General features: G+C 37.8%; 1 protein-coding gene across 3 annotated transcripts; it reads right to left on the reverse strand.

Moving 5' to 3' along the window:
- Positions 1 to 81: 81 nt before the first annotated feature.
- Positions 82 to 23,635, reverse strand: map3k20a (mitogen-activated protein kinase kinase kinase 20a). 3 transcript variants are annotated; one of them, XM_027164388.2, is made up of 20 exons: positions 23,429 to 23,635; positions 20,062 to 20,253; positions 19,256 to 19,343; positions 17,099 to 17,200; positions 16,828 to 16,893; positions 16,537 to 16,565; positions 16,302 to 16,439; positions 15,674 to 15,760; positions 15,351 to 15,425; positions 14,085 to 14,191; positions 11,928 to 12,063; positions 8,729 to 8,773; positions 8,180 to 8,210; positions 7,929 to 8,068; positions 7,320 to 7,382; positions 7,004 to 7,102; positions 3,328 to 3,444; positions 3,159 to 3,233; positions 2,692 to 2,842; positions 82 to 1,469 (listed from the first exon to the last, which is right to left on the reverse strand). In XM_027164388.2, exons 2-20 carry the CDS (start codon positions 20,218 to 20,220, stop codon positions 787 to 789), a joined length of 2,391 nt encoding a protein of 796 aa, XP_027020189.1. In that variant the 5' UTR covers positions 20,221 to 20,253; positions 23,429 to 23,635; the 3' UTR covers positions 82 to 786. The 3 variants fall into 3 exon arrangements, with proteins under 3 accessions (XP_027020189.1, XP_047670783.1, XP_027020190.1); XM_047814827.1 differs by lacking the exons at positions 82 to 1,469; positions 2,692 to 2,842; positions 3,159 to 3,233; ... (2 more) ...; positions 7,320 to 7,382; positions 7,929 to 8,068 and having other exon boundaries at positions 8,190 to 8,258; positions 23,429 to 23,633; XM_027164389.2 differs by lacking the exons at positions 82 to 1,469; positions 2,692 to 2,842; positions 3,159 to 3,233; ... (4 more) ...; positions 8,180 to 8,210; positions 8,729 to 8,773 and adding an exon at positions 10,767 to 11,419 and having other exon boundaries at positions 23,429 to 23,632.
- Between the last annotated feature and the right edge of the window lie 535 nt (positions 23,636 to 24,170).

Genomic DNA, 24,170 nt, shown 5'->3' on the forward strand with positions numbered 1-24,170 from the left:
CCAAATATCTTTATCAGATTTACATAAGAGTTGTGAAACGACAAACATCCTGTAGTTTAGTTCCACACAAACGCACACTAGTCTTTTTGGATCCATTTTATTTTGAGAATACAATATGATATAGGTGGATAAATTATATAAAATATATAACAATACACAACAGTCTGAAACCTGAGACAAAATACAAATACTAATACACATAATTAGTAGGTAGTGCTGTGTGTATGTGTGACTGTGTGTGTATGTGTGTGTATGTGAATCCCTAACAACATTAGTAAATGAAACTTCTAAATCATTCTATTGCTTGTATATTCCCACCCACCTTTATAAAACAATTGCATACGTGATTGTAACATGCATTACAGGATTGATTTTTAATCATTAAATACATTTCAGATATATTTCTATGTACAGACAAAAAAATAAAACAATATAAAAATCTTTACTGGCTCTACGGCTTAATCACCACAGGTAAAATGTTGTGTTGTTAAAATTTACAGCTTTGTCATCTATATTGGAGAATGAGACTGGATCAGGAAAAAAGGTCTTTGTTTAGTTCAAGCTATTGTGCATTTAAAAGTGTCTTCTTTTTTCATTATTAACCTGTGTTTCTCGCTTTGGCAAGCCTGTGAAATAAACATCATGAATTTTTAGTTTAAAAAACTTCTGTTTATAATTCCTTGCAAAGCAGCTTATTATGCCAACACTATGCTTCTATCTGCTGTTATTTGTACATCTTGTAAAAATGTTTTTTCTTTGGTTCAATAATTTAATTTATTAAAACCCTTAGCTCCGCCCACGCCCCCCTCTTCCTCCCTTTCTTGGACGACCTCTGAGCTGTCTCTGGTCCAGTTGCTTATGGTCTTGTTTGAGAGGCTTTTTGCGTTCTACTTTAATCCATCCTCCTTCTGTACCTTTGGCATCCTCAGGCTCATCTTTCTGCTTTTCCCCTACTGTTGCGGTTGCCAGTCCTGGGATTATCGGTAATTGGTTCTGGGGTACTATGTGGTTGGTCCGGTGTCGTCCGCCTTTTGGGGTGCTATGAGATGTATGACCGCCCCCTCTAAAGAATCTCCGGTCTCCTCCTCCACTCACAGTTAGAGAGCTAGAGGAGTTTTTTCTTTGGTAGTTGTACATGTATCTTCTGCTTTGAGAGCGTTCTCTATCTGATGTGCTCTCTGAAGTTGTACTAGATGGGCTGCTACCCTTTGACCCCAAGTGGATTGAGGAAAGTTTGGTTGAAAGTGTAGGTGAAGAGCTTCGGGAGTCGGCCCATTGTGAAAGTGGGCTGCGACTGGGTGATCTTCGCACCGCAGAAGCATATGACGACTGGTTACCAAAAACAGACAGGAACTGCGGGAGAGTCATGCTGTCTGATTGGCTGCTCATATTGGCACTGTGGAGCTCCTGGGTTTGGTTCTCTCTGATTTGCTTTGATCTCAGACTGGAAATCCACTGAGGATCAACACCTGGGAGATAATACAAAAAACAGTTGAGGGCAAAAATCTAGTGTTTATTCATTAACACTAGTAACAACAATATGAAAAATATTTTCCCTTTGCTTTCATAACTGTGTTTCATATAATCAGAAAAGTTTTGGGTTCACTAAGCTTTAACATACACTTCTATGACATATCTGTTATAAATATGTCATTGTATGCCTTTTTATGCCTTTCAACTATTTTCTGTTTACTGTTGTGCATTGTTGTCCTGTTAATGGACAAACCTACATTGCATTTGTAACATGACTGAACTTTTTTAAAAAGATATTTTGTACATTTGCAGTACATGTTCAGTACATTTTTTCACCTAGACACCATGGGGTATACATTCTTTTTTAGTGAACAGTCCATTATACAAGAACCTGGTTTCCAGAAGCACACTGGTAAATATAGCATGCTAGCACAAATACAATATTTCTGTTTAACTACACTGTATAGCCAGAAAAGTTTGTAGACATCTGACCACCACCATATGTGGTTCTTTCCCGAATTGTTGCCACATTTTATAGAATACAGCACACAATTAATAGGATGCATTTGTATGCTGTAACATTAAGATTTGCCATTGCTGAACCTAACCTCTTCCAGCATGACAGTGCCTCTGTGCACGAAGCGAGGTCCATGTAGGCATGATTTGCCAAAGCTGGTGTTAAAGAACTCAAGTAGCCTGCACTGAGCCCTGACCTCAACCCCTCTGAATACCTTTGGGATGAACCAAAGCACAGAATGGCTCAGGCCTTGTTATTGGACACCGGAGCATGACCTCATTAATGCTCTGGTGGCTGAATCGGATTAACAGTCACGTTCCAAAATGTAGTGGCAAATCTTCCCAAAATAGTGGAGGCTGTTGTATAAAAAGACTATATTTTTAGATAAGAGACTGTAGTGGGTCCTGGATATTGATGATGGAAACTGTTTTTGTGGTTTGAGATTTTACTCTTGATGGAGCAAGGAGATAGTTGGTGAATGTTAAAAGAATTACAAAGAAGTTTTATTATTTCTATTCAGTGATAATAATTGATTTCAATTCTCTTTACCACTTTTATTTCTATTCTTCTTTTATCATTGTTGCTATATGCAGACATTTATCATTACATACAACCATTAAATTGAGAGAATGTTAAGCTCTAATTTTAAACTCCTTACTCAGAGTTTCTATGGTTCCAAAAAAGGTAAAGATTAGTATTACCAGAGTTGGAACGGCTCCTGAAATTCCCGTCCCCATTTGTTGGTGGTGTTTCTATGAGCAGCTCCACACCTCTGATTTCATCTGCACCACTAACCAGGCTCCACCGCACTGAGTGCACATGCCTTGTGTTCTTTGGAGACCTGACATCACTCTGATGAGACAATAAGCACATACTGTGTTATACATGGGGCCAATCAGGAACCAAGCCCTACAATCTTCTTCTAGTGCCCTACTGCAGATTTGACATGACTGGAGAAAATCCGGGAGAAAGGTCCATACTGCGCTAGATGTGGTTGAACAAGCTGTTGGTTTAATGGCTTAAATCAAACAATTCAAGTGAAGTTTAAGGGAAAGAGTTATTCTGGTTTGTGCCTGTAAAGAGGAAAGACATCCACATTCACTGTACTCCGAATCCTGCAATTTCTATAGTATATGTCAGTGTGTAGAGAAATGTTATGTTTAGTTACCTCATAATTTACAGTACAGTCAACAGTCTGTTTGTCAGATATCCCAACAATCCATTTCTCCATCACAAACGGTGGCTGAGAAGAAAAAGTACATATCAGTATACATCAGCTAACAACCTACACTGTGTTTATCACTGCATTATAAACACTATAGCCAAACAGAAACTACCTTGGTCATCTTTAAGACTTCCACATCCGGTCTATTTGCATTAAATGTGACGTCTCTGATATAGGTTAAAGCAATTTCATCTCCGTCAAGCTCCAAGTACATTTTCCATTTGCAGTCCTGCAAAAGGCATATAGAAGACAGAAGAAGACATATAGAAGCTCAAGGCAAGAGCAAACGCTAATTTTATCAATACCTGAAGGGCCTAAATTACAATGAATAACAGGAAGGTTCAATACTGTGCAGGCAAAAAATATACTGTATATATCTTTTGGTGTCGATATGTCAAATCTGGATTTAACACATGGAGGTGTAGCAGGTAACAGCTGACCTGAGCCTGTGTAAAGTTTTGTGTGTGTGTGTGTGTGTGTTTGTATTACTGCCTAACATCCAAGGTTCCCAAGATAGATCAATGCCTCGCTTATATACACACACTTATTCTCACCTCATAATAATCTAGCAGAATCTGCTGGCATGCTTTCATGGGGTGGTAGGAATTCAGAACAGAAACATTTATCACATTTTATTTTATCAAGATAACATAATCAAGCAACAAATAAGCTGCAATAGACTTTAATCATGACATAATAAAAAAACAAACGTTTGTGCTGGTTCTGTGTTTGAGATATTACAGACAGATATACAGATACAAACCAGCACAAACGTAGCACAAACGTAGTTTTGTTGATTATTTCTTTTTATGGGGTGCCAACTTCACGGAGGTTGCTTATGTTTCCCAGCAACGCCATGCAGAATATGCCAACCACAACCCAGAGTATAAATGTCATATTTATTTAACCACTTGCCTAGTTAAATAACTGCATTTTAAAATGAACAATATTCAAATTTACAAAGAAAATGTAAAATATTGTTGTTTTTTTCATGTAACCAAATATACCTGGGAAATTCCAACAAAAATGAATCCTATTCCATGCACACTGGGCAGGAAAATACACATTGTATAAGACACCAGTCAATCACCGGACACACACTTTCACACCAATGGGCAATTTAGAATAGCCAATCCAACATTACGCATGTTTTCGGAATGTAGGAGGAAACTAGAAAACCTGTAGGAAACCCACACAGACTCATTATAAAAATGATGCACAAACTCCAAACATTCAAAAACCTGAACTCAGGATCAATCCAGTGGCAACATCATCACCCACTGCACCACCATGCCCCCATAGCTGGTATAGTATTTTCAAATAGAACTCTGCCTAGAAGTTAACATTAATGCAAAAACAATTGCTAATTTCCCAGAAATCTCTGTGAATGATACATGACACATGACAATGTTTGTCATTATGAGTTTTTGCTCCAAAACTTTATCAAATAGCCAAATACTGAGTTTGGAGATTGGCATATGTGAATAACCAGTGTATCATCAAACCAAGCATATTGCTCATTAACTCCAACTAAATGGCACTATTTTTTGCAACAAACGAACCAACCATGAAAGCCACAATAAAAGACAAAATGAGCAAGTGAGCTTATATCATCCGCTCTCATTCCCATCAATCAGCGAAAATGCGCTGCTCATCAGAGGATATGTTATAAAGTCCTGGCTGGCGTTGGACACTGTGCACATGCTGACATATCAATAATGATTCCTCCATTCCTCCAGGCCCTGAGCGCAATTCACCGATCATTACTTAAAACACACTGCTCCTGTTGCAAGCCAATCTACTGTGTACTGAGATCAGAGCAGGACACATCACAGCAGAGTCCTAACACACATCTTTACTTCCTCACAAGTGTGTGGTGTGAGTGTTAAAATGAGGTGTGTGCCATGGATGAGCATGCGTGTGTTCTGAGGGTGTGTTCTCTGTTTTGGACTGAGTGTGTGTGTGTTTGCTGGAAGGGTCTCAAAGCAGAAGTGTCAGAGGTCCTGAGTGTGTGTATGTCAGAAGCCATGTCTCGCTGTAAAGGTGCCAGACTCCACCTCGTTGGAACAGGCTGCAAGCGCCTTGGCCTGGTGCTTTTGGGCCTGGCCTAATCACACCGGCAGAAACAATGCGCCATGATGGAGGCCAGCGCAGCAAGCGTCTAATGACGCCTCATACATAATTCAGCACCTTTCCCTCGACTCAGTGCTGATATCCTCATTAACAGCACACTCGCTGCCTGTCAGATGGCCAGTGCACAATCGCAGGCCCCTCATTTAGTCTTTGAGAAGTGCAGCTGCTACCATGACACCGCCAGAGAGAGAGAGAGCGAGAGAGAGCGAGAGAGAGAGCAAGACAAGAGAGAGAGAGAGAGAGAGAGAGAGAGAGAGAGAGAGAGAGAGAGAGAGAGAGAGAGGGGAGAACGAGAGACAGCAAGAGAAGAGAGAAAGAGAGATAGAAGAGAAATAGAGAGAAGGCGGGGGAAGAGACACGAGAGAGCGGGGAAAAGTGTGCAGAGCGGGTTTGTTTTATTTAGTCCAAAAGAACCTTCCAGTTTGTAAAAACAAGGCTGACACAGAGCCTGACACCAGGCAGGGGAAAATAATTAGCTCTCATTTTCTCAGCCTCCTGTTTCCTTCTCCCTGCTGAGTTTCCTCCCCACTAAACCACCACATGTCAGGAGAAATGGGAGGCAATTAGCGGCCTCGCTTCAGCCCCGCCGCACGCACTGAAAGGGGACTATTTATGATGGGACAATGAACAGCTGAAAGATTAAATAACATTTGCCTTTTAAAAAGAAAATGACTTCTGGCTAAATGGGCCATTTTTGATTAAATTCAAGCAGCAAGTGGAGAAGCGGCCTTTCTCCCCTTCTTTGAGACCTGAACAAAGCCTTCGCAAGCAAGAGGGGGTGGATGCTATGTATCACTCTAGATGGAAGATTTATTTATCTTTTTTTTCTGTTTATTTTTAAAGGAGGGAAGAAGAAAAAAATCAATCTTGCAAACAGGAAAAATGTGCTTAGTGAGAAGGTGGTCAATAGCTGATGGGAGAATAACAGGCATCTTTACTTAAGGAAATGGCAACTTCAAAGCGAGAGTAGCCATCTTGACATCCTAAAGTCTCAGTTCTATACACTGATGACAAGTCATCGCCCTGAGTACAAAAGACCTCCTTCTTCACCACAGCACAAATAAAAATTCAGAATAATGAATGCAAAAACATACTATTTGTGGTATGAGGTGAAAATAATTGAGGTATGAATATGAATCATCGGATTGTAAACTCTGATATAGGGCTATGGGATTTCTGGCTGTAGCTTTAGGTTTGGAGCCTATGAAGTTCCTTTAAAGAGTTTTAAAATAAAACGTGTCTCCAAAGAACTTTATTTTAAGTATTATTTTTAACGAAAGACACGGAGATTGAAGACAAATGACATTTTAAAACATTAAGGCAGGGCTGAACTAACAAGGACTTGAGGAATGGAATGAGCACGCTTGGAGCTAATCAAAGATTTGTGGGTTTCTAAAGTTTCCAACAATTTTGCACCATTTTTATTTATTTATTTATTTTGACTGTCACCAAGTCTAGGTTGCAAATTATTTCATAATTATTTCAGGTCAATATATTCTACTCTTTTTTTTTCATTTATACCATCTCATCCAAGTATGAAGACTAAAACAAACTCACAAAGTTTAAATTGTAGTGCAACTGGATTAAAAGCCAGACATTCGTATAATCTTTGTTTATACAAAGGTGTTTTGGTGCTCTTATGGCATCTGTTATACCTGTGGACCTGTCCCTGGTTTCCAGTGATAACCAAACACCAGCTCCAGATTCACAGTCTTCCTCCAGCTTTCCCCCTCCTCTTCTCCATCCCATTCATCCTGACAGAGAACACATTTCAACAGTCAAAACTCTGCTTACATCATCAACACATACAGTATGTACATAAATGTAGTATTTTGGTGGAAAGACCCAGGTAAGGTTCATGGTTATACAGAATATGAATCGTGTTATAATTATAAATAACACCATGAATTCTAAACTTATTTCCCAGCACATTAACATTGCAAAGCATAAAAATGACAACACTAACCATACCTTTGTTAGTGGGGGGAAATGTAACAGTGCCAGATAATCATTTCTTAATTTTTCAATTTCAGCCTGAAAAAAAAAGAATATATGTCATATTTCAAAAAACAGGATACATAATACATACAGATACACTCAGATTATAGAGTGCCTGAATTTCAAGAACTGAGAATTCAAAAGCAAGTGTTTAGAAACTGACTCAGTCCAAGTGCTACTTAAATATGTTAGTTACACATGTGGACAAAATTGTTGGTACCCTTTGGTCAATGAAAGAAAAACTCACAATGGTCACAGAAAAAAACTTTAATCTGACAAAAGAAATAATAAATAAAAATTCTATGAATGTTAACCAATGAAAGTCAGACATTGCTTTTCAACCATGCTTCAACAGAATTATTTAAAAAAATAAACTCGTGGAACAGGCCTAGACAAAAATTATGGTACCCCTAGAAAAGACTGAAAATAATGTGACCAAAGGGACATGTTCATTCAAGGTGTGTCCACTAATTAGCATCAAAGGGTACTTCTAAAAATCTGTAGCCTTTTCATTCTATTCTGCTATATTACACCAAGTAGCTTTACATCTCATGCCCTGGTGCAGCAGTTTCATTACATTACCTTCAGGTGTATGATGTGCCCTTTAGAGGAGATGCCCATATCTCTCATATCTGCTTCAGAGAGGAGCAGCAGCCTGCGTCCAGTGATGTGGTTCTTCTTGAAGACATCTGCGTAGCGCTGCATTTCGCACTCTACACCGTCTGCAACAACACACACATACAGCAGGAAGTGACTGGTACACATGAACATCTGGGTAGTATTTTTGAAATCAATATTATGTTATAAAAAATCATCTTATGAGAACGTCTTACCTGTCCCAAATATCTGCGACATCCAAAAGTACTGTGAAATGGAGGATCTTTTAGTAAATAAACTTGTTACATTTCAAGCCTAAAATTAAGAAATAAACCTGTTACAATTCAGCTGTTGTTGCTGAGATCATCCAAAAGATACTCAGAGGATCGAAAAAAGTGAAGACCATATATACTGTATATGTAATTCAAACAGATAGAATGTGAAGTGTTGAACTTCTTTTTTTTATTCCATTATATATATCTGTGAAACCTCAGACACTAAATATGTTTAATACTCGAATATTAATACTCAAATGTCTTATTCACTTTGTCCTATGCTTTTGCTCTCGACTGCTTGTCACATTTAAACTCACATTTTATATCACTTTTGATTGAGTTCGATTTAAGCTATACAGTAGTAATTATTTAAAAAACTTTATATAACGTTTGTACAAAATCAAAAGAGATGCAATGTGCTGTCTACTGAAGAAGTGAACCGAACAGAGTTGTTTCAGTACTGTCCTAATCAATTAAATATCATAATGCAGGTTTAACAATAATACTGACCACATGCTCCTCTGTCCAGACATGGATGGCCAGGTTTGGGAGCAACTACAGAGAGAAAAAGAAAGTAATGCATACAAAAGGTGAACTCTTATTAAAGAATGGTTTTAATTTACTCATGAATGCACATTATAAAGTATGTTAACATAAATGTCATCAATTCTTTATCGAGCTAAAATGCCTCATACCAAATATAATATGCAGCACTTTTGTATGACATGTCCTAACAAACTACAGGGGGACATATGCGTTGAAAGGCAAATGCCAGTCAAAACACAAATCGCATTATTAGCAGGTAATATTATAGTAGATGAACACTGCTGTGCAAAAAGATGGTGAAGAAAATCAAATTGAATCAGTAATCTGTGCATGGAGTATGTCACGTGCACAAAAAATATGGAGACAAAGATGGAAACAGAGAGAAAGCACAACTGTTGTGTTTTCCCTCTGTGTAGCCAGATGGGCCCTTAACTCCCCCGTATGCTCAGGACTCATATCTGAGGATGTAAACAAAATTATAATATGTATAAAAAACATCTGCCACACGCCAAAGCTCCATGACATACATTTGCCTAATTAGAGTGATATAACAGTACATTTCATGCAGCCATCTTGTATTTCACAGCTAGCTTGCATGGTTTTTATAAGGATTGGAAGCAGACTGTTGACAAAAGAGGAGATGGGATGAAAGGAGGCGTGGAGACAGTCAGCACAAATGACTCTGTAATTGAAATTCCTTTAAGAGCTCAGCAGAGTTCAACAGGGTGCAGAGTGCACTCTGTCCTGCTGGTGTTATGCGAGAGAATATGGCCAAGATTTGACCTTATGTTCACTTGACGCCGCAGGAGCACTTCCACACATCACGTCCAGAGATCACATTGAAAATAGAGCTTATTCGGGGGTTCACATCCAGACAACCGTATTCTTGATCTAAAAAATTGCAGTTGCAGTGTATTTGTGCTTTATTATGTGTTATGGATAGTTAACATTAAAGTAGCGGCACATCTGTCTTCTGAAATCAATGCATCTGAATCATCGTACACATCAGGAAAACTCACCATGCTGGAGCTTTATGTTAAATTTTATAAAAAGTATAAAAAGATAAATATGGAAGAGAGTTTAAGCATCATTTTTGTGACAAAGTTTATTGCAAAAGGCAGAAAAGATCAAGGTCAAAAAACGAAAACAGAATATGAATAGTATAATGTCAGAGGAAAACATCTATGACAAACTGCATAAACAAATGCAAAACCTGTAATATATATTAATGTATGTACTGTGTATATGTCTATGAGTGTACTTAGTTCTACATTAATTTGATTGTTAAATGCAAACATTAATAAAGTCTGAATAACGTGATACTGCAAACAAGAACACTGCAAGTAAAAAAAAACATTTTAGGAATAAATATTAAAATGTGAACATTTCATTATGTGTTTTAATGGACAAAAGCAAAAATGTGACCTCATGTTTATAGATCGTATGTGAGGTATTTACCCTGATAATCCATGCAGTTGTCAGTATGCATTCTTTAACTGTAATGTATACAGATCGAAACTGCATCAAATTCATGAAAATATGTAGGAACAAATGTCCAGTAACGTTTGTTACGTTCTTGATTATGCAAACTTTTTCTTTCTAGCTCATCCAATGTAAGGATTTTTTTCGATAATCCATAACCTGAAGAAATGTTTAGTCATCTGTATCAAGTTTTACAGCACAAAATATCTCTCTCTCTCTCCCTCTCTCTCTCTCTCACACACACACACACACACTCTCTCTCTCTCTCTCTCTCTCTCTCTCACTCTTTAGCCTTTCTAGCCTATGTGAGTATCTCCCAGCCTCACTGCTCAAATTGTCCAATCTTAATGTCAGCAAAATGTCACTTCATCATAAAAGCGCCGAATCTTCACTAGGCTGACATGCGGCTCACTCGCCCCTCAGCACGCTTCTATACATCCACTTCATTTGCCATAAATGACATCCATAAGGACTCTGTAGGCGTAGGACCGGCAAGGCTAATGCAGTCCATACTTAGGAGTGGGAAACAATTATTTATTACTTTCACCTCTTAGCTCAATCGGAGGTTTTTACATGTGGTTCTTCATGAACTTTAAACAACAACAACAATAACAACAACAATGTATAGTTATTATTAGAAAAACAAACCAACAAAAAAGCAACTGCGATATCAGGACTACATGTAGATTGTTCCTATATATAGCTTTAAAGCCTTACCGATAACATTTATTTTTATAATAACATCTATAATGAGAGTATATGAGTAATATCTATAATACTTTTTGCAAACAGTGAGGAAAGCTGGTATAAGACCACAGTTTTTGAGGCTGGCTAATTAACCGAGAGGAGCTATTACTAATCGCTGTCACTGTCATCAGACCAGCTAAATGCAGCCATGCTGAGTTTGTGTCCTTCTCGCATGGAGCAGGTCTTGGAGGAGTTCTGCGTGGCCTGCATGCTGACCTGCATGTCTGAGTGCAGGACAGGGACAGAGGGGTTGTCCAGGCTGAACACGTCCTCGAAGCCTTTCATCACAGCCTGCAGAGCCAAAGCACCCAGTTCTCCGTTACAGCAGCCCCTTATCTCACACGACATCTCCGACCTCTTTGACTCCTCCATCTTAGACTCAAAAAATGACTCCGAACTTATCTTAGTGGCCAGGGGGGCAAAGAGCTGAGAGGAGAGCAGAAAAGGCAAGGTAGATGAGAGACAGCAGAAAAGAGGAGAAAATGGGAAAAGGGAAAATGAGACAAAATAAGATTTCAAATGAAAAGCGGGAGAGTAAATAGACAAACAGACATAAACAAAAAGTGAAACTCGAATAAGAGATGGAAAGAGGAAATTAGTGATTTTTGTTCATGATAGAGAAATGGCCATACAGAATAGCACCAGGTGAAATGTGAAAATAACCAAAGCCAAAAAGTTTGTGCCACTAAATGTTCAACAACGTCTCCCTTTCAGTGCTCTGCAAGCATTCTGTAGCAGGCCATGTGAACACATCCAGATTAATATCTGTCAGCATGCTGTGTAGAGCAGCAGCACAAAACAAACCCGATGATTCTTTTCACAATGCATTTACCTCCTGCCTTACACAGAGTGAGTGCATGTGTATGAGAAAGTTGACAGGTGATGGTGTTAAAAATGACAGAGAGAGAGTGAGATAGAGAAAAAGTGGACTCACTGGAGTGTTGGACTGTTCTATGAGTTTCTTCTCCCACATCTTGAGTCGGCGCTCTCTCTCCTTTAGCTCCTGCTCTTTAGTGCTCAGGTCCCTCTCCAGCTTCTTCAAGCGATCTAGAGTCGCCTCAATCTCGCGCCTCCACACAGAAAAAAACATTAAACAAAACACCTTAGTTTTAATGTCACAGGTGAACGCATTCACAGAGACCCATACACCAGCTCAACAGTCACAGACACTTCACAAGGTCCAAGAGTCTCTATTACTTCCTGATTTATTTATTTACTGTATTACCAACTCTCTCAATAAAGCATTCTTCTTAATTTATTATTATGTTTAAAAATGCTAGGTACAGTATATATATGCACTGTTTTCACTTTCATTTCAAACCAGAGGTGACAATTTCATAGAAAACCTCCCTGAGACGACATGAGTCAAAATCTCTTTTCAATGCAACCAAATGAGTGTCTTACTGACTTACTCTAGGTATTTCAAAGAGTATGTATGCATTACTGCCATTACTATATGCAATAGATTAGAATCTATTTTAAACAATAATAATGAATGGTCATTTTAGCTTATAAAATAAGATATTTAACAGAATAAAACTCTCTTTCATAATACTGTTTTTTGAAGTGCACTTTTTTCTATTTGTTAATCTCATTTTTTTCCACTGCTGAGGACAGTTTAAATGCTGTGATCGCCATGAAGACCACCAGAGGGGGCAGTGAGTAGGCTGCAAATATTTTGTCCCACAGTTATTTATAAAGTAGCATGTGAGGCAACCCAGACCTCCCACTCAGCGCCCTCCAGGCAGGCTTCCACTCCCACTCCAAACTTCCCATGTAATTGCTTTCCATGCTTGTCACTTACTCGACAATCACACACGGAATTTCACATTCACATGTGCCATTAGCTTACTTGTTTTCCAGACATCACATTTGCTTCTTTTACTTTCTTTCTCTCTTTCTGTAGGAGATCCTGAAAGACGGGAATCTCTTGTTCTGCTCCGGGGGCCTCTTCCAGCCGGTCTTAATATAGGTCTAACATCATACACCCAGAACTTTCTACAACTGTCTGTCACAGCACCAAAACACTGAAGCCCCAGCTTGCATGGTGGAAATACTTCATACGGACCATTTTCTACTCTCCAAATAAGCCTTAATATCTTAATACTCAGTTAACTCAGATCATATAGCTAACTTTTATATCTGACATCACAATATGCAGTGCAGCCAGTAAACAGGTACACAGAGACATCCTTTTTAGATTTTGTGCTCCAGGTAGCATATTCAAATTCAATTTGCAGATTGACAGATTTGGACACTGTTATAAAACTACAATTTCACTGAGTCTGAGGCCTTGATTTCCTGACATCCCAAATAATGTTGGGGAGAAACCATATTTAAATCGTGTGTTATTTGTTCTTGATTATAGTGGCAAGCTTAGATTTCTGAAGTGTAAGCTAATTTTCAAGTTTAACACTAGTTTTGTGACTGTTATGAGTGTTAATGTGACAAAAGAAAAACTTTTCAACAGACAACTAGAGCAAAATTGAGCAAAAAAAAAAAACTGCAGAAAAAAATACTGCATCATTATTTTTAGTATTATTACCTATTATTGTGTAATATTAAAGACACTTTCATAATATTTTGAGAGGTATGATCTTGAGAAACTTTAATATAATAAGGTCTTTATTTTAGCAGAAATGGCTATAAACCAATACCTGCTTTTTTCACATATTTATTTTAATATCTATGTGATTTTCAAGGATGTGAATGTCACTGTGTGTGATTAATGTAATTAATTATGTAATGAGAAATTTTGCCCTGACTTGCCCTGTAAAAACTTATTCATTGCAAATGCTTATTCATTATGTTTTGCGGATTTAAGAGCACAAATGGATAAGAGGTGAACCTTTTCCTAAGTATTCTCAAAAATCAGCTTGAACGTTTTTTGCAAGTGTTATCAACTTTAGATAAACAGATCAGACAAACTGTACATGGGTGCCTAAGTTTGTGATAAATACTATTTCTCTGGAAGGTGACCATGCATAACCATATACTGCATGTCCGTGTGTGTGTGTGTGTGTGTGTGTGTGTGTGTGTGTGTGTGTGTGTGTGTGTGTGTGTGTGTGTGTGTGTGTGTGAATAATCTTACCGCCATTCTGCTTTGTTTTGCAGGAAGGAATTGCACTGATCAGAGAGCTGGCTGTCATTGCACATGGCCTCTAAGATGGACAGGATCTCTTTAAACAGGGGCCTTTTCTACACCAGAACGAAAATATATTGATTAATATTAAAAATGCACTATTCGGTCACTGCAAATTTCTAAAAGAGAATGAAACAACAAATGAATAATTTGTTGAATAAGTAGGACTTAGCCTAATTAACACAGGACTTACTATGTAACTGTGTTTTGAAGGACTATTGATTGTAGTGCATATGCTGCTATGCACAATTTCCTGACCAGATATTATTAGTGTTTGTTCTCAGCACAGCAGAGACTCTGATGTGATAATATATCAGGTTTAGCAGCATTGTTGGGACTCCAACAGAAACACACACACACACACACACACAAACACACACACACACACACACACTCCATAAACTTGTTTGTGCTAATTTTGGCACACGTTTGGCTAGTAGTCACATATTACTGCAATGATTAAAATGACAGAACAGTCCATCACTATTAAATGCTCCCTTACAAAATAAATACATCATTTAGCTGTGAAAACAGACACCTGAAATTTGAATCACATAAAGTAGTAAAATCCAGTACATGATTAAACATGTCATCATAAGAGAATATTATATTTTTGAAGCACTTTAAGAGGTCGACACATAGACATTCTTACACAGTCTATAAACAGACTTTTATTATACTATTAAAAGTTCAATGACATGTTTATTTGGACTTGGTTTTAAATAAATAAATAAAAAGCTGTCTCGCTGAATGACAGGATAAGGGCTAAGCCAGTGAATATCTATTTATCATCTTCACTGAACTGGGTGTGGAAGTGTTTGAGGAGATATGTGACCTGACAAACTGATGCCTGATGGTGGGATGACAGAAGCCCTCTGGATTCTTGGAGCTTACCATTTCATTCAAAAGATATGAAGCATTAGGAAGCATAGAAAATGAAAAATCAGGTCATGTCTTAATGAGGATGACTTACTCCTCTTCGTGAATTGTTTGCTTTGCTCTGCTACAGACAACTGACTACATATGGAATTAACACTAAAATAAGTTAATAAGTAACTCAAGTCATAGTTTCTATTATATATTATTAGTTGTTTATTGCAGAGCATTCATGTAACATCATAAATCAAAAAATGAATAAATTGTGTTTGCAGAAACAGACAGTTTTCTAGAGATTTAACACAATCTTTATTTCATGAGTAAAGGCTGAATTCTAACCATTGGTTCTGTTTCCCAGCATTTCCTCATCAGGTTTGCAAAACTGGCAGGACAGCTGCTGGGAATAGTCAATCTCTGCAACACACACACACACACACACACACACACATTACATTACCATCCTTTCCACTTTACAACACACAAGATACAAAGAGCTCAGGACATGGAAAGGAGCATATCACTCCACAGCACACATAGTTATGGGTTTGCTGAACCAAAACCCAGTTTCACATGAGCAGTCTGAGCGAATATAAGTACTTCTGTATTTCTGATTAGATGAAAATGTTTTGTAGATTAGATTAGAATGATGAGTTATGGTATACCTCATTCTTCTCTACAACTAGCCAAGCTACTTGCAGCCCCTCAAGCCCTTTGAATGGAATCTCACGAGTCAGCATCTCCCACAGGACCTAACACACACACACACACACACACACACACACACACACACACACACACACACACACACACACACACACACACACACAGTAGGAGAAATAGAGAGAGAAAGAGTTCTGAAATTTACGAATGGTGTTCATTATAATGTGTGGAGTAATAATTGCTGCACAAACTCCATTGGGCATTGATTTTAACCGAGAACATTTACTTGACAAGTAAAAAAAAAATAAGAAAGTATACACACATTTCAATTTAGGTAAGGAGCAAGATCGACAATTTAAAGGTTTAAGAGCTGCAGAATAAAGGTGAGTATATAACTAAACAATTGAACAAACGCAAGTTTATTTTAAAGTCTATTGATGTATGTGGAATTAAAATGCAACACTTTTTCATTTTTGGTGTTAACCAGATTATTAAAAGCTAGAACTTTCTGGTTATTGAGATACATACAAAAGAGAAACCTATTTGAGATAAGAATTTGTCTCATCAAGGGTTTTCACACACAAAGACACAGACAAAGAGATAGACAGACAAAGAGAAAGAGAGACTCACCACTCCATAGGAGTATGTATCACACGTTTCAGAAACGGGAAGGCTCTGAATGACCTCCGGGGCCATCCAGGGGAACGTGCCAACCAAAGACATGTGTGTGGTGTGGGAGTGAAACTTAGATGCTCCAAAATCACAGATCTATAATCACATAAAGTGATTTATACAACTGTTAATTCTCAGTGCATGCATGATGAAATCGCCATCAATCAATCGATGAACAGAGTTTGAGAAATACCTTGAGAACTTTGTCTGCTGTCATGACCACTGTAAAGAAAGAAAGCAGAAACATTTCCTGTTGTAAATAGGCTCGGATTATTTCCACCCAGGGTTTTATAATCATAAGAACTTTTTGTAACCACTTAAACTTTAGTCTAGACTCACATTTATTGCATCTAACTACTGTACATAGTTTCCCAATGCTATACAAAACAATTCATAGTAGTTACTGCATCACATATTTTAAGATGAATTATTTAAGAACATCTGGACTCTGGAAAAAAAAAATCATGAGAACTGGCAACAGTACCATTTCTGGACTTGAGATCCCGATGGATAACTTTGACCGGGGCCTCTGCATGTAAATAATGCATTCCTGCAATAAACAAAAGAGAGAAAAGCACAACTTACTGCAGTTGTACAACACAAGCTTTCACAAAATCTCACTTCGTTAATAATCAATATTTAGTTATTAATGAAATTATAATTTCCAGCAATGATCTAAATGTGTTTTTAATAATTGATGTTTTTTTGTCATTAGTTCCAGTTACATTCGAGTGTATGTGCATGTTTGTGTGTACCTTTAGCTATCTCTGTTGCCCAGGTCATGATCTGTCTCATGCTGATTTCTTCACTTGCATCACTTGATAGATAATCATACAACGACCCTCTACTGGCATACTCTGAAATAAATGTCATAAAGGAAAATGCTAAATATTTAATGCTATATGGTTTTAAAGTTTAAGCTACTCTCAATGTGTTGGAAAAGACCACTAACTACTCAGATTCATTATGTGTGTGTGTGAGCCTGGTGTTGAGCCCATATTTCCATGAAGGAGAGAGAGTGACCCCTACTGTCCAGTACTTTTCCCATGGGAATATGGCGTTCATTTGTCCAAGGGCTTCCACCCATACACATATAAATAAGCTTAATAAATAATAAGGTGAAAGTTATATAACCCTTTTGCAGCAGAGTTCCTCTTTCCTCAAAGGAAAACATAGTTTGTTGCACAACATTATCAAGGGGGAAAACAAAAAAATAAACCATCCACATTACATAAAAAAAAATCATGCCCAAAAATAAGCAACACACAAATGCAGAAAAAACCCATAAATGATAGGCACATTATCTCATATTGTTGCATGGATGTTCTATAACATATATTACATCTAGCAGGGTACATGATGTACAGGAGCTGGACTTTCAAGTACTAACAGATAATCGTGCATATACAGAAATATGTACATGAGGTACACATTATTTAATAAAAAGGCACTCTAAGAAAACCTTAAATATACTAATAATACTTTCACTGCACAGCACTAGCCGATGGTAGACGTTTTCTCTGCTGTGGACTTCGTATTTTTTTTCATAAGCCGTATCCTGCCTGCTCTTTATCATGACTTCCTCGAGGACATGCCCTACCTATTTCTGGGAAGTCTTTTTTGGCATGTGATCAGACCTTTAACAAATACTGCATCTGACTACAATACAGAAACTTCATCAATGTTTCAAATGTTATTTGTATGAACTTTGTAAGCCGTATCACAGAGAGGCTGTGTCATGTACAGAAGGAAGAGAATCATATAAACTGTCTATTAAACTCTGGGCTTTGACTCCTTCATTACTGAAATATGATGGGACGGGAGATTTATAACCCTGCTGATTAAACTGGAAACACAAGATGCCAGCCAGGCTGCCTGTAAACGTCTCTCCTTTACCTGGTGCTAATTAGTTCAGTCTTTGATAAATAGAGATGGCAGTTTCCGGACAACCCACCCTCCATCTACATACTATAGCTTTCCTACTGCTGCACTGAACACATAACAAACACGGGCTGATAGTCTTTCAAATAAACATTTAACATTATATGATGCTCTACCTATTGCTGTGCAAGGCAATTATTTTACAGACAAAACTAATTAATGTCAGACACAACACAAGACCTTTAACTTTCTCTGGTATGTTTGGGGTAAAAATTGAATTGTCTCTTCACAATATAAAGAATAACTGTAATACAGAAGTCTGGCTTGGTTTAATAAAAGGAAACTACTCCGGCCATCACACAAATTCAACTAAGTTAATATAGCAATAATAATTAACAACAAGTCTATGTCCATGTCTTGCTCATTGGGTATAAATACTAACACATTTAAATATATTTAAAAATCTTGAATTTTGTATGCTATTAATCTTTATATTAACCTTTTGTTCTGTTTATGTCCTGTAAAGCTGCTTTGAGACAATGTCAATTGTAAAAAGCGCTACACAAATAAACTTGAATTTAATGTGCCTTCTTCTGAGGTTAGTAGGTATTTTCTATTCTTAGTTCATTATTTGGAGCAGGCTGTTGAACATGAAATTAGGTTCATGATTTATATTTATGATTATACAGACAATCTACTAAAAGCTTAATAAACCTAAAAAAAAGCTTATTTACAGATACCCAGCAATGCTGACAATAAGCAGTGATGAATGTGATCAAATAAACTGTTATTAACAGTTGTTGACTTTGTGTGTCCATTTTTTAGAAAGCATCAATAAAAAATTTATGAACATGACCAAGCAAATATTGACATTCGTACACTGCCGCAGGTTTATTATTACGTATTACGACTTTTTAATTATTCTGATGTAAATAAGTCAAATAAAGGGTAGTCATAGTAATGACTCAAAGTTGAAAACAACTACAAGGTATAAGAGTTTGTTAAAAAAAAAAAAAAAAAAAAAAACAGACCTGTGACGATTCCATAGTTTGGGGACTCGAGAACTGCGCCATAAAACTGGATGATATTTCGATGGCTGAGGACACTCAAGATCTCTGCCTGTGACAGAGGAGGCAACAAATAAGGACCAAAAACAAGCAAATGGTTTTCCATTCATAACTAACATTAAGAGTACATGTTACAGTTACTAGAACCAAATCATCCTGTGATATCTGATCATTCTTAGATTACTAACAAAATTGTATTGTATTTGTGTTATGATTGTTTACAATGTATGAGTTACTTATGACATTTAAATTTTATTAATAGGCCAATTTTAGGGGGGCAAGAATAATTACAATACTATTGAGATATCTGTGTAGCTGCAAATCAAATGAATGCTTACACACAACCTAAAAAGTTAAAAGTTAAAATGAGTTTGTTCACGTAACATATTTTTTTCATTTTCACAGATTTCTCAACCGTATTTCCAGAATCACAGTAATACATGACGTAGTCTTAGCTAAAATTGAAACGTTAAAAAAAATGACAAAATGACAAATCCATCACTTCAAAGTAATTTGAAGCCAAACACAGTTCTCACCTGAGACTAATATGATTTAATTATGTGATAATTTTCTTTTAAAGACACAGTACATGCATTTCTAAGATCACAAATGAAACCCTTAGCACCACACACCCTCTTCAGTGCATGGGGGAAGCACATTCGAAGCTGGTGCGTAGCACCAGGAGCTGCATGCAGAGAGGCAATTAAAATGATTATCACACTGACAATTAAAACGCGAATATGAAAAGCACAGGCAATTACATCGCCCACCTCTTTCTCAATCTTCAGCAGCTTTTTCACCGCCACCTCTTTGTCTTGCGAGATCCAGCGGGCACGATATACACTGCCAAAGCTCCCGCCGCCACAGTTCTCGTAGAAGTGGATGTCATCGAATTTGATTTGAACGAAGGAGGCGCCCAGAGACGCCATGGCATAATGACACTTTTAAAACACTCTGCTCTCCTGTACAGGCAGTGAGTAGGCAGAAAAAGAGGGGAGAGAAACGTGCAAATTAGAGATGAAGTTGATTTGAGTCCTTGTACGCAGTGACATCCAGGTCTGTGCTGCTCTTATGTCTACTTTGGTATCATTGTAGAGTGACACAGATAAAGATATACACGTTTCCACCCACCACCTCACTTATACACACTCACATGCACTCACACAAACACACACGATTAGAGTTACAGGCAGTGTGAGCTCACTACACACTCACAGTAACATGTTTGACTCCAGTGTCATGGGCTGTCTCGAATGAAAGAGTCGTTTGTGCCAGCGGGGAGTGGTGTAATTCCAAAGTCTGCAGATGACTATTTAAGTGACAGTAAATGTAGGTGACTGTTTGTTTGAAAATGATAGCAGTCTGAGCTACTATATGTATATGTGTACGGTAAGTGTGTGATACAAAATGTGTGTGCAAGTGCTTTGCAGCAGATTCCTCCATTGCCCCCTCCTTCGGCCACCTCCAAACTGAGTGTGTGAGTCAGTCATATACAGCACACAGTCTCTTGGCCCTGGTTTAAGCCTGAGGTATTCCTGGCATTCTGCCTGTTACACGCTCATGTCAAACACAGTGCACGAATTTCCAAGATCTCCAGTCATCACGGAGAACCCGAGACTGTTCTAGAACATTCCCGACCACTGAAGATCAGCTTTAAATAAAACCACACTCCAGTGTATTGTCTCTGTCATGAACATTTTGCTTCTTTGATTTCACAGGTTACACACATGGTAACCCAATCAATCCTTTTACCAGAATCAATCCAATCGAATAATATTGATTATATTAAGTATAGCCACCTAAAATAATGATTTATCTACAATGAATACTGTTTCAAAACATTCTAAGAAAAGTAAAGATTTATACATTTTAATTTATGTCATTAATTCAAAGCTGCAGTTTATAGCTCTTAGTAGAGATTATAGAACTGTAATAATCATGTAATTTTGAAGATGAAAGAAAAACTGTGATTTGCAAACTTGTAATGCAACTGATCTGATCAGATTTCTTTGTTTCAGGACACTGTTTACACTGTTTTCTGGTCCATAAAAAAAGAACAAAGGAGCTTAAATGGAAATCTTTTTCAAACAAATTGTGAGACAGCATTTTGAACAAAGAAGCAGAGGAAGCTTTTCTGCAGCAAGGAATTTATTTGAAAATGCTTTCTTGTTTTCTTTCCTTGCTTTTGAAAGCTTAGCCTTTGAGTCCTTGCTTTAGAAAACTAACCCCTGATTAGCATCAATCAGGGATTAGTTTCTAAATATATTGTAGTTCAAATATCACTGTTAAATTGTTGAACAAGCATCACATTACACCCTCTGTCTGATCTAATGATCTCAAGTTTATGATGTTTTTTGGAGACTGCATCCAGATCATTACTACACATCTACATAACATGGTTAAAAGATGATGCCTTAACCTGTTCAAAATGTAATAACCTCCACTCCTCTGTGAAGGCTTTCTACTAGATTTTTAAGTGTGGTTGAGGGGATTTGTGCTCATTCAGCCACAAGAGCATTCGTTTAGTTCCAGTAAATGGGAATCTTAATAGAACATCATACAAAGACAATCTAGATCATTTTGTGCTTCCTTTTGTTTGTGGAAGGCCTACATGCGGGTGTGATGGCCACACGTCCACAAACATTTGGCCAAATTGGGAATACTTTCAATACTTATGTTTTAGCTTATAAACTGATCCTAGTCTACTATGTGTCATTTTGTTTAATTAAACATGTGAAAGTTAAAAAAAAAAAAAAGGATTTTCTGTCACCTCTCTCTGCTCCCCATAAACACTCAACACCTATTGAGATAAAAATGTCACGTTGCTAATATTACTAAGAATGCTTGATATCCATGTTTGCAAATTCTCATTCTAGACTTGTGCATTAGTATTGCTTTCACTTGAAATGTAACCAAAAATCAAATCAGTGATATCTATCATTTTTACCTTAAATATTACTCCTGCTTGCTGTTTGCATGTAACACAGCAGTAATGTGGGCATGAGGGTAATAGAGGCTGAGGCGCACTATCTCTCTCTCTCTCTCTCTCTCTCTCTCTCTCTCTCTCTCTCTCCATGCAAGTCTATATTTAGCATTGCAGTTCAGCAGCATGGTTGCTCTACACAAAAGGAGATGACAGCGGTATTACACCGTCTCTACTAACCTCTATACCAGAGGTCAAGGCACAATCTCGCATACATATACTTTATGTTGGCACAAGTTCAAAATATCACGAAAAGTAATAAACCCACATACATGTAGTTGTCTTTGAGCTTCTGCTGTAAGTTCTGTAAGTCCAACACTATGCCCAAAGGATTTAATAAACTCAAAACGTCACCAGGATACAATGTGATTGCGTAATTTAGCACGAGTTGGACACCGTGTCAAATGAGTGGACAAAACAGGGCATCAACAGGGAATAAAGTGAAATGTGGCATACCAAGTGCGGTCACGTGTCTGAAAGTGGAAAAAGAAAGTAAAATCTCCCAATACGGTCCTGAAGCACTGATTCTTTATAGGAACAGAAACCGTTTCACAGACACAACCCTGAAAACCGAAAAGCCCACAAAGCCACATTATAAAAGTGCAAAATCAAATCACACCTTATCATCGTATCAAAATCAGTTTCTATGACAGACGTCAGGGTGTATGTCGTGTATATTCAGTACAGAGACCAGGTGTAGCAAATGCGTAATGCTGCTGTACCCACGGCGCATATAAAGCTCTGTTTTACATCCAATCCAACAGAAACCAGGCCAGGAGAACACGACCTCAGCTGCCATTTCACAGTACGACAAAATGGCTAGTATAGATATAAAAGTGTGTGGGCCTGTAAGTAAGTGCACTGTACACGTGAGTAAGTCTGCTTTCTAGCAACAGAGGTGTTAAATGTTCAATCCGAAACTACTGAAACTACTGAAACCATCAGTACAAATAGGTTACTGTATAATAAACCCTAACTGGTGCATGCGTAATACCATGAGATGAAATTAGACATTGACCCGTATACTATAGGCGCATGGTGAGAAATATCACTTGTGACGGAGAAATAGCGTCACTTCCTGAACAGAAGACACAAACTCCGGCTGTTAGTTTCTAAACTTATTCTTCCAACACATCAAACAAATCGTTGCATACCAGGTGTTGTTCCTCCGCACCGTGTCCGCTCTGTAGGCTGGACGGGTCTCACGGTTGGTGAAGGTCGCCACGGAGCTCGTGACACACGCGACTCGCCTTTCCGCCGGGGATTCACGTGTTGCACAACTACTTTATACTTTGCTGACAATATATAGAAACAGCGGTGGCTCCCTATCACACACACACACACACACACACACACACACATACACACACACACACACACGATCACATATGTGACAACAGCGTCACGTAGTGGACGGAAACGGCATTGCCAGGAACATATAAACGGATACACAAAGGTATGTCGATATGTTGATAGTGTCACGCTCTTTATTCACCGACATGGTAGTGGTATCTGTATGGTGTGGTGCTCTTACAAGGGTATCAGGCACAGCAATGATTCTAGGATTATTTGAAACAGTTAATTGTTAATATCCCATCAACATAATTAACCCAAACTGTGCACTGTATGAAAGGAGCTACAGTCTGTAACTTCAGAAACATTTAACAAACTATAAAAACTCTACAAGGCCTTACATATGGCCGGTCAGCTCAAGATCTCAATAATGCAGTGCATTACACCCTGATTATACACACTACCATATCACTACCATTTCAGTGTAACTGCTGTGCTGAGCACTACACCACCACCACCACCACCACCACTTAATCTGTCCATAACTGCACTCAGAATGTATAAATTTAAATGTAACAAGTTAAAACTGAATTCATATTATAG

This window comes from Tachysurus fulvidraco, chromosome 6 (genome assembly GCF_022655615.1).
Source record: "Tachysurus fulvidraco isolate hzauxx_2018 chromosome 6, HZAU_PFXX_2.0, whole genome shotgun sequence".
Lineage (NCBI taxonomy): Eukaryota > Metazoa > Chordata > Actinopteri > Siluriformes > Bagridae > Tachysurus > Tachysurus fulvidraco.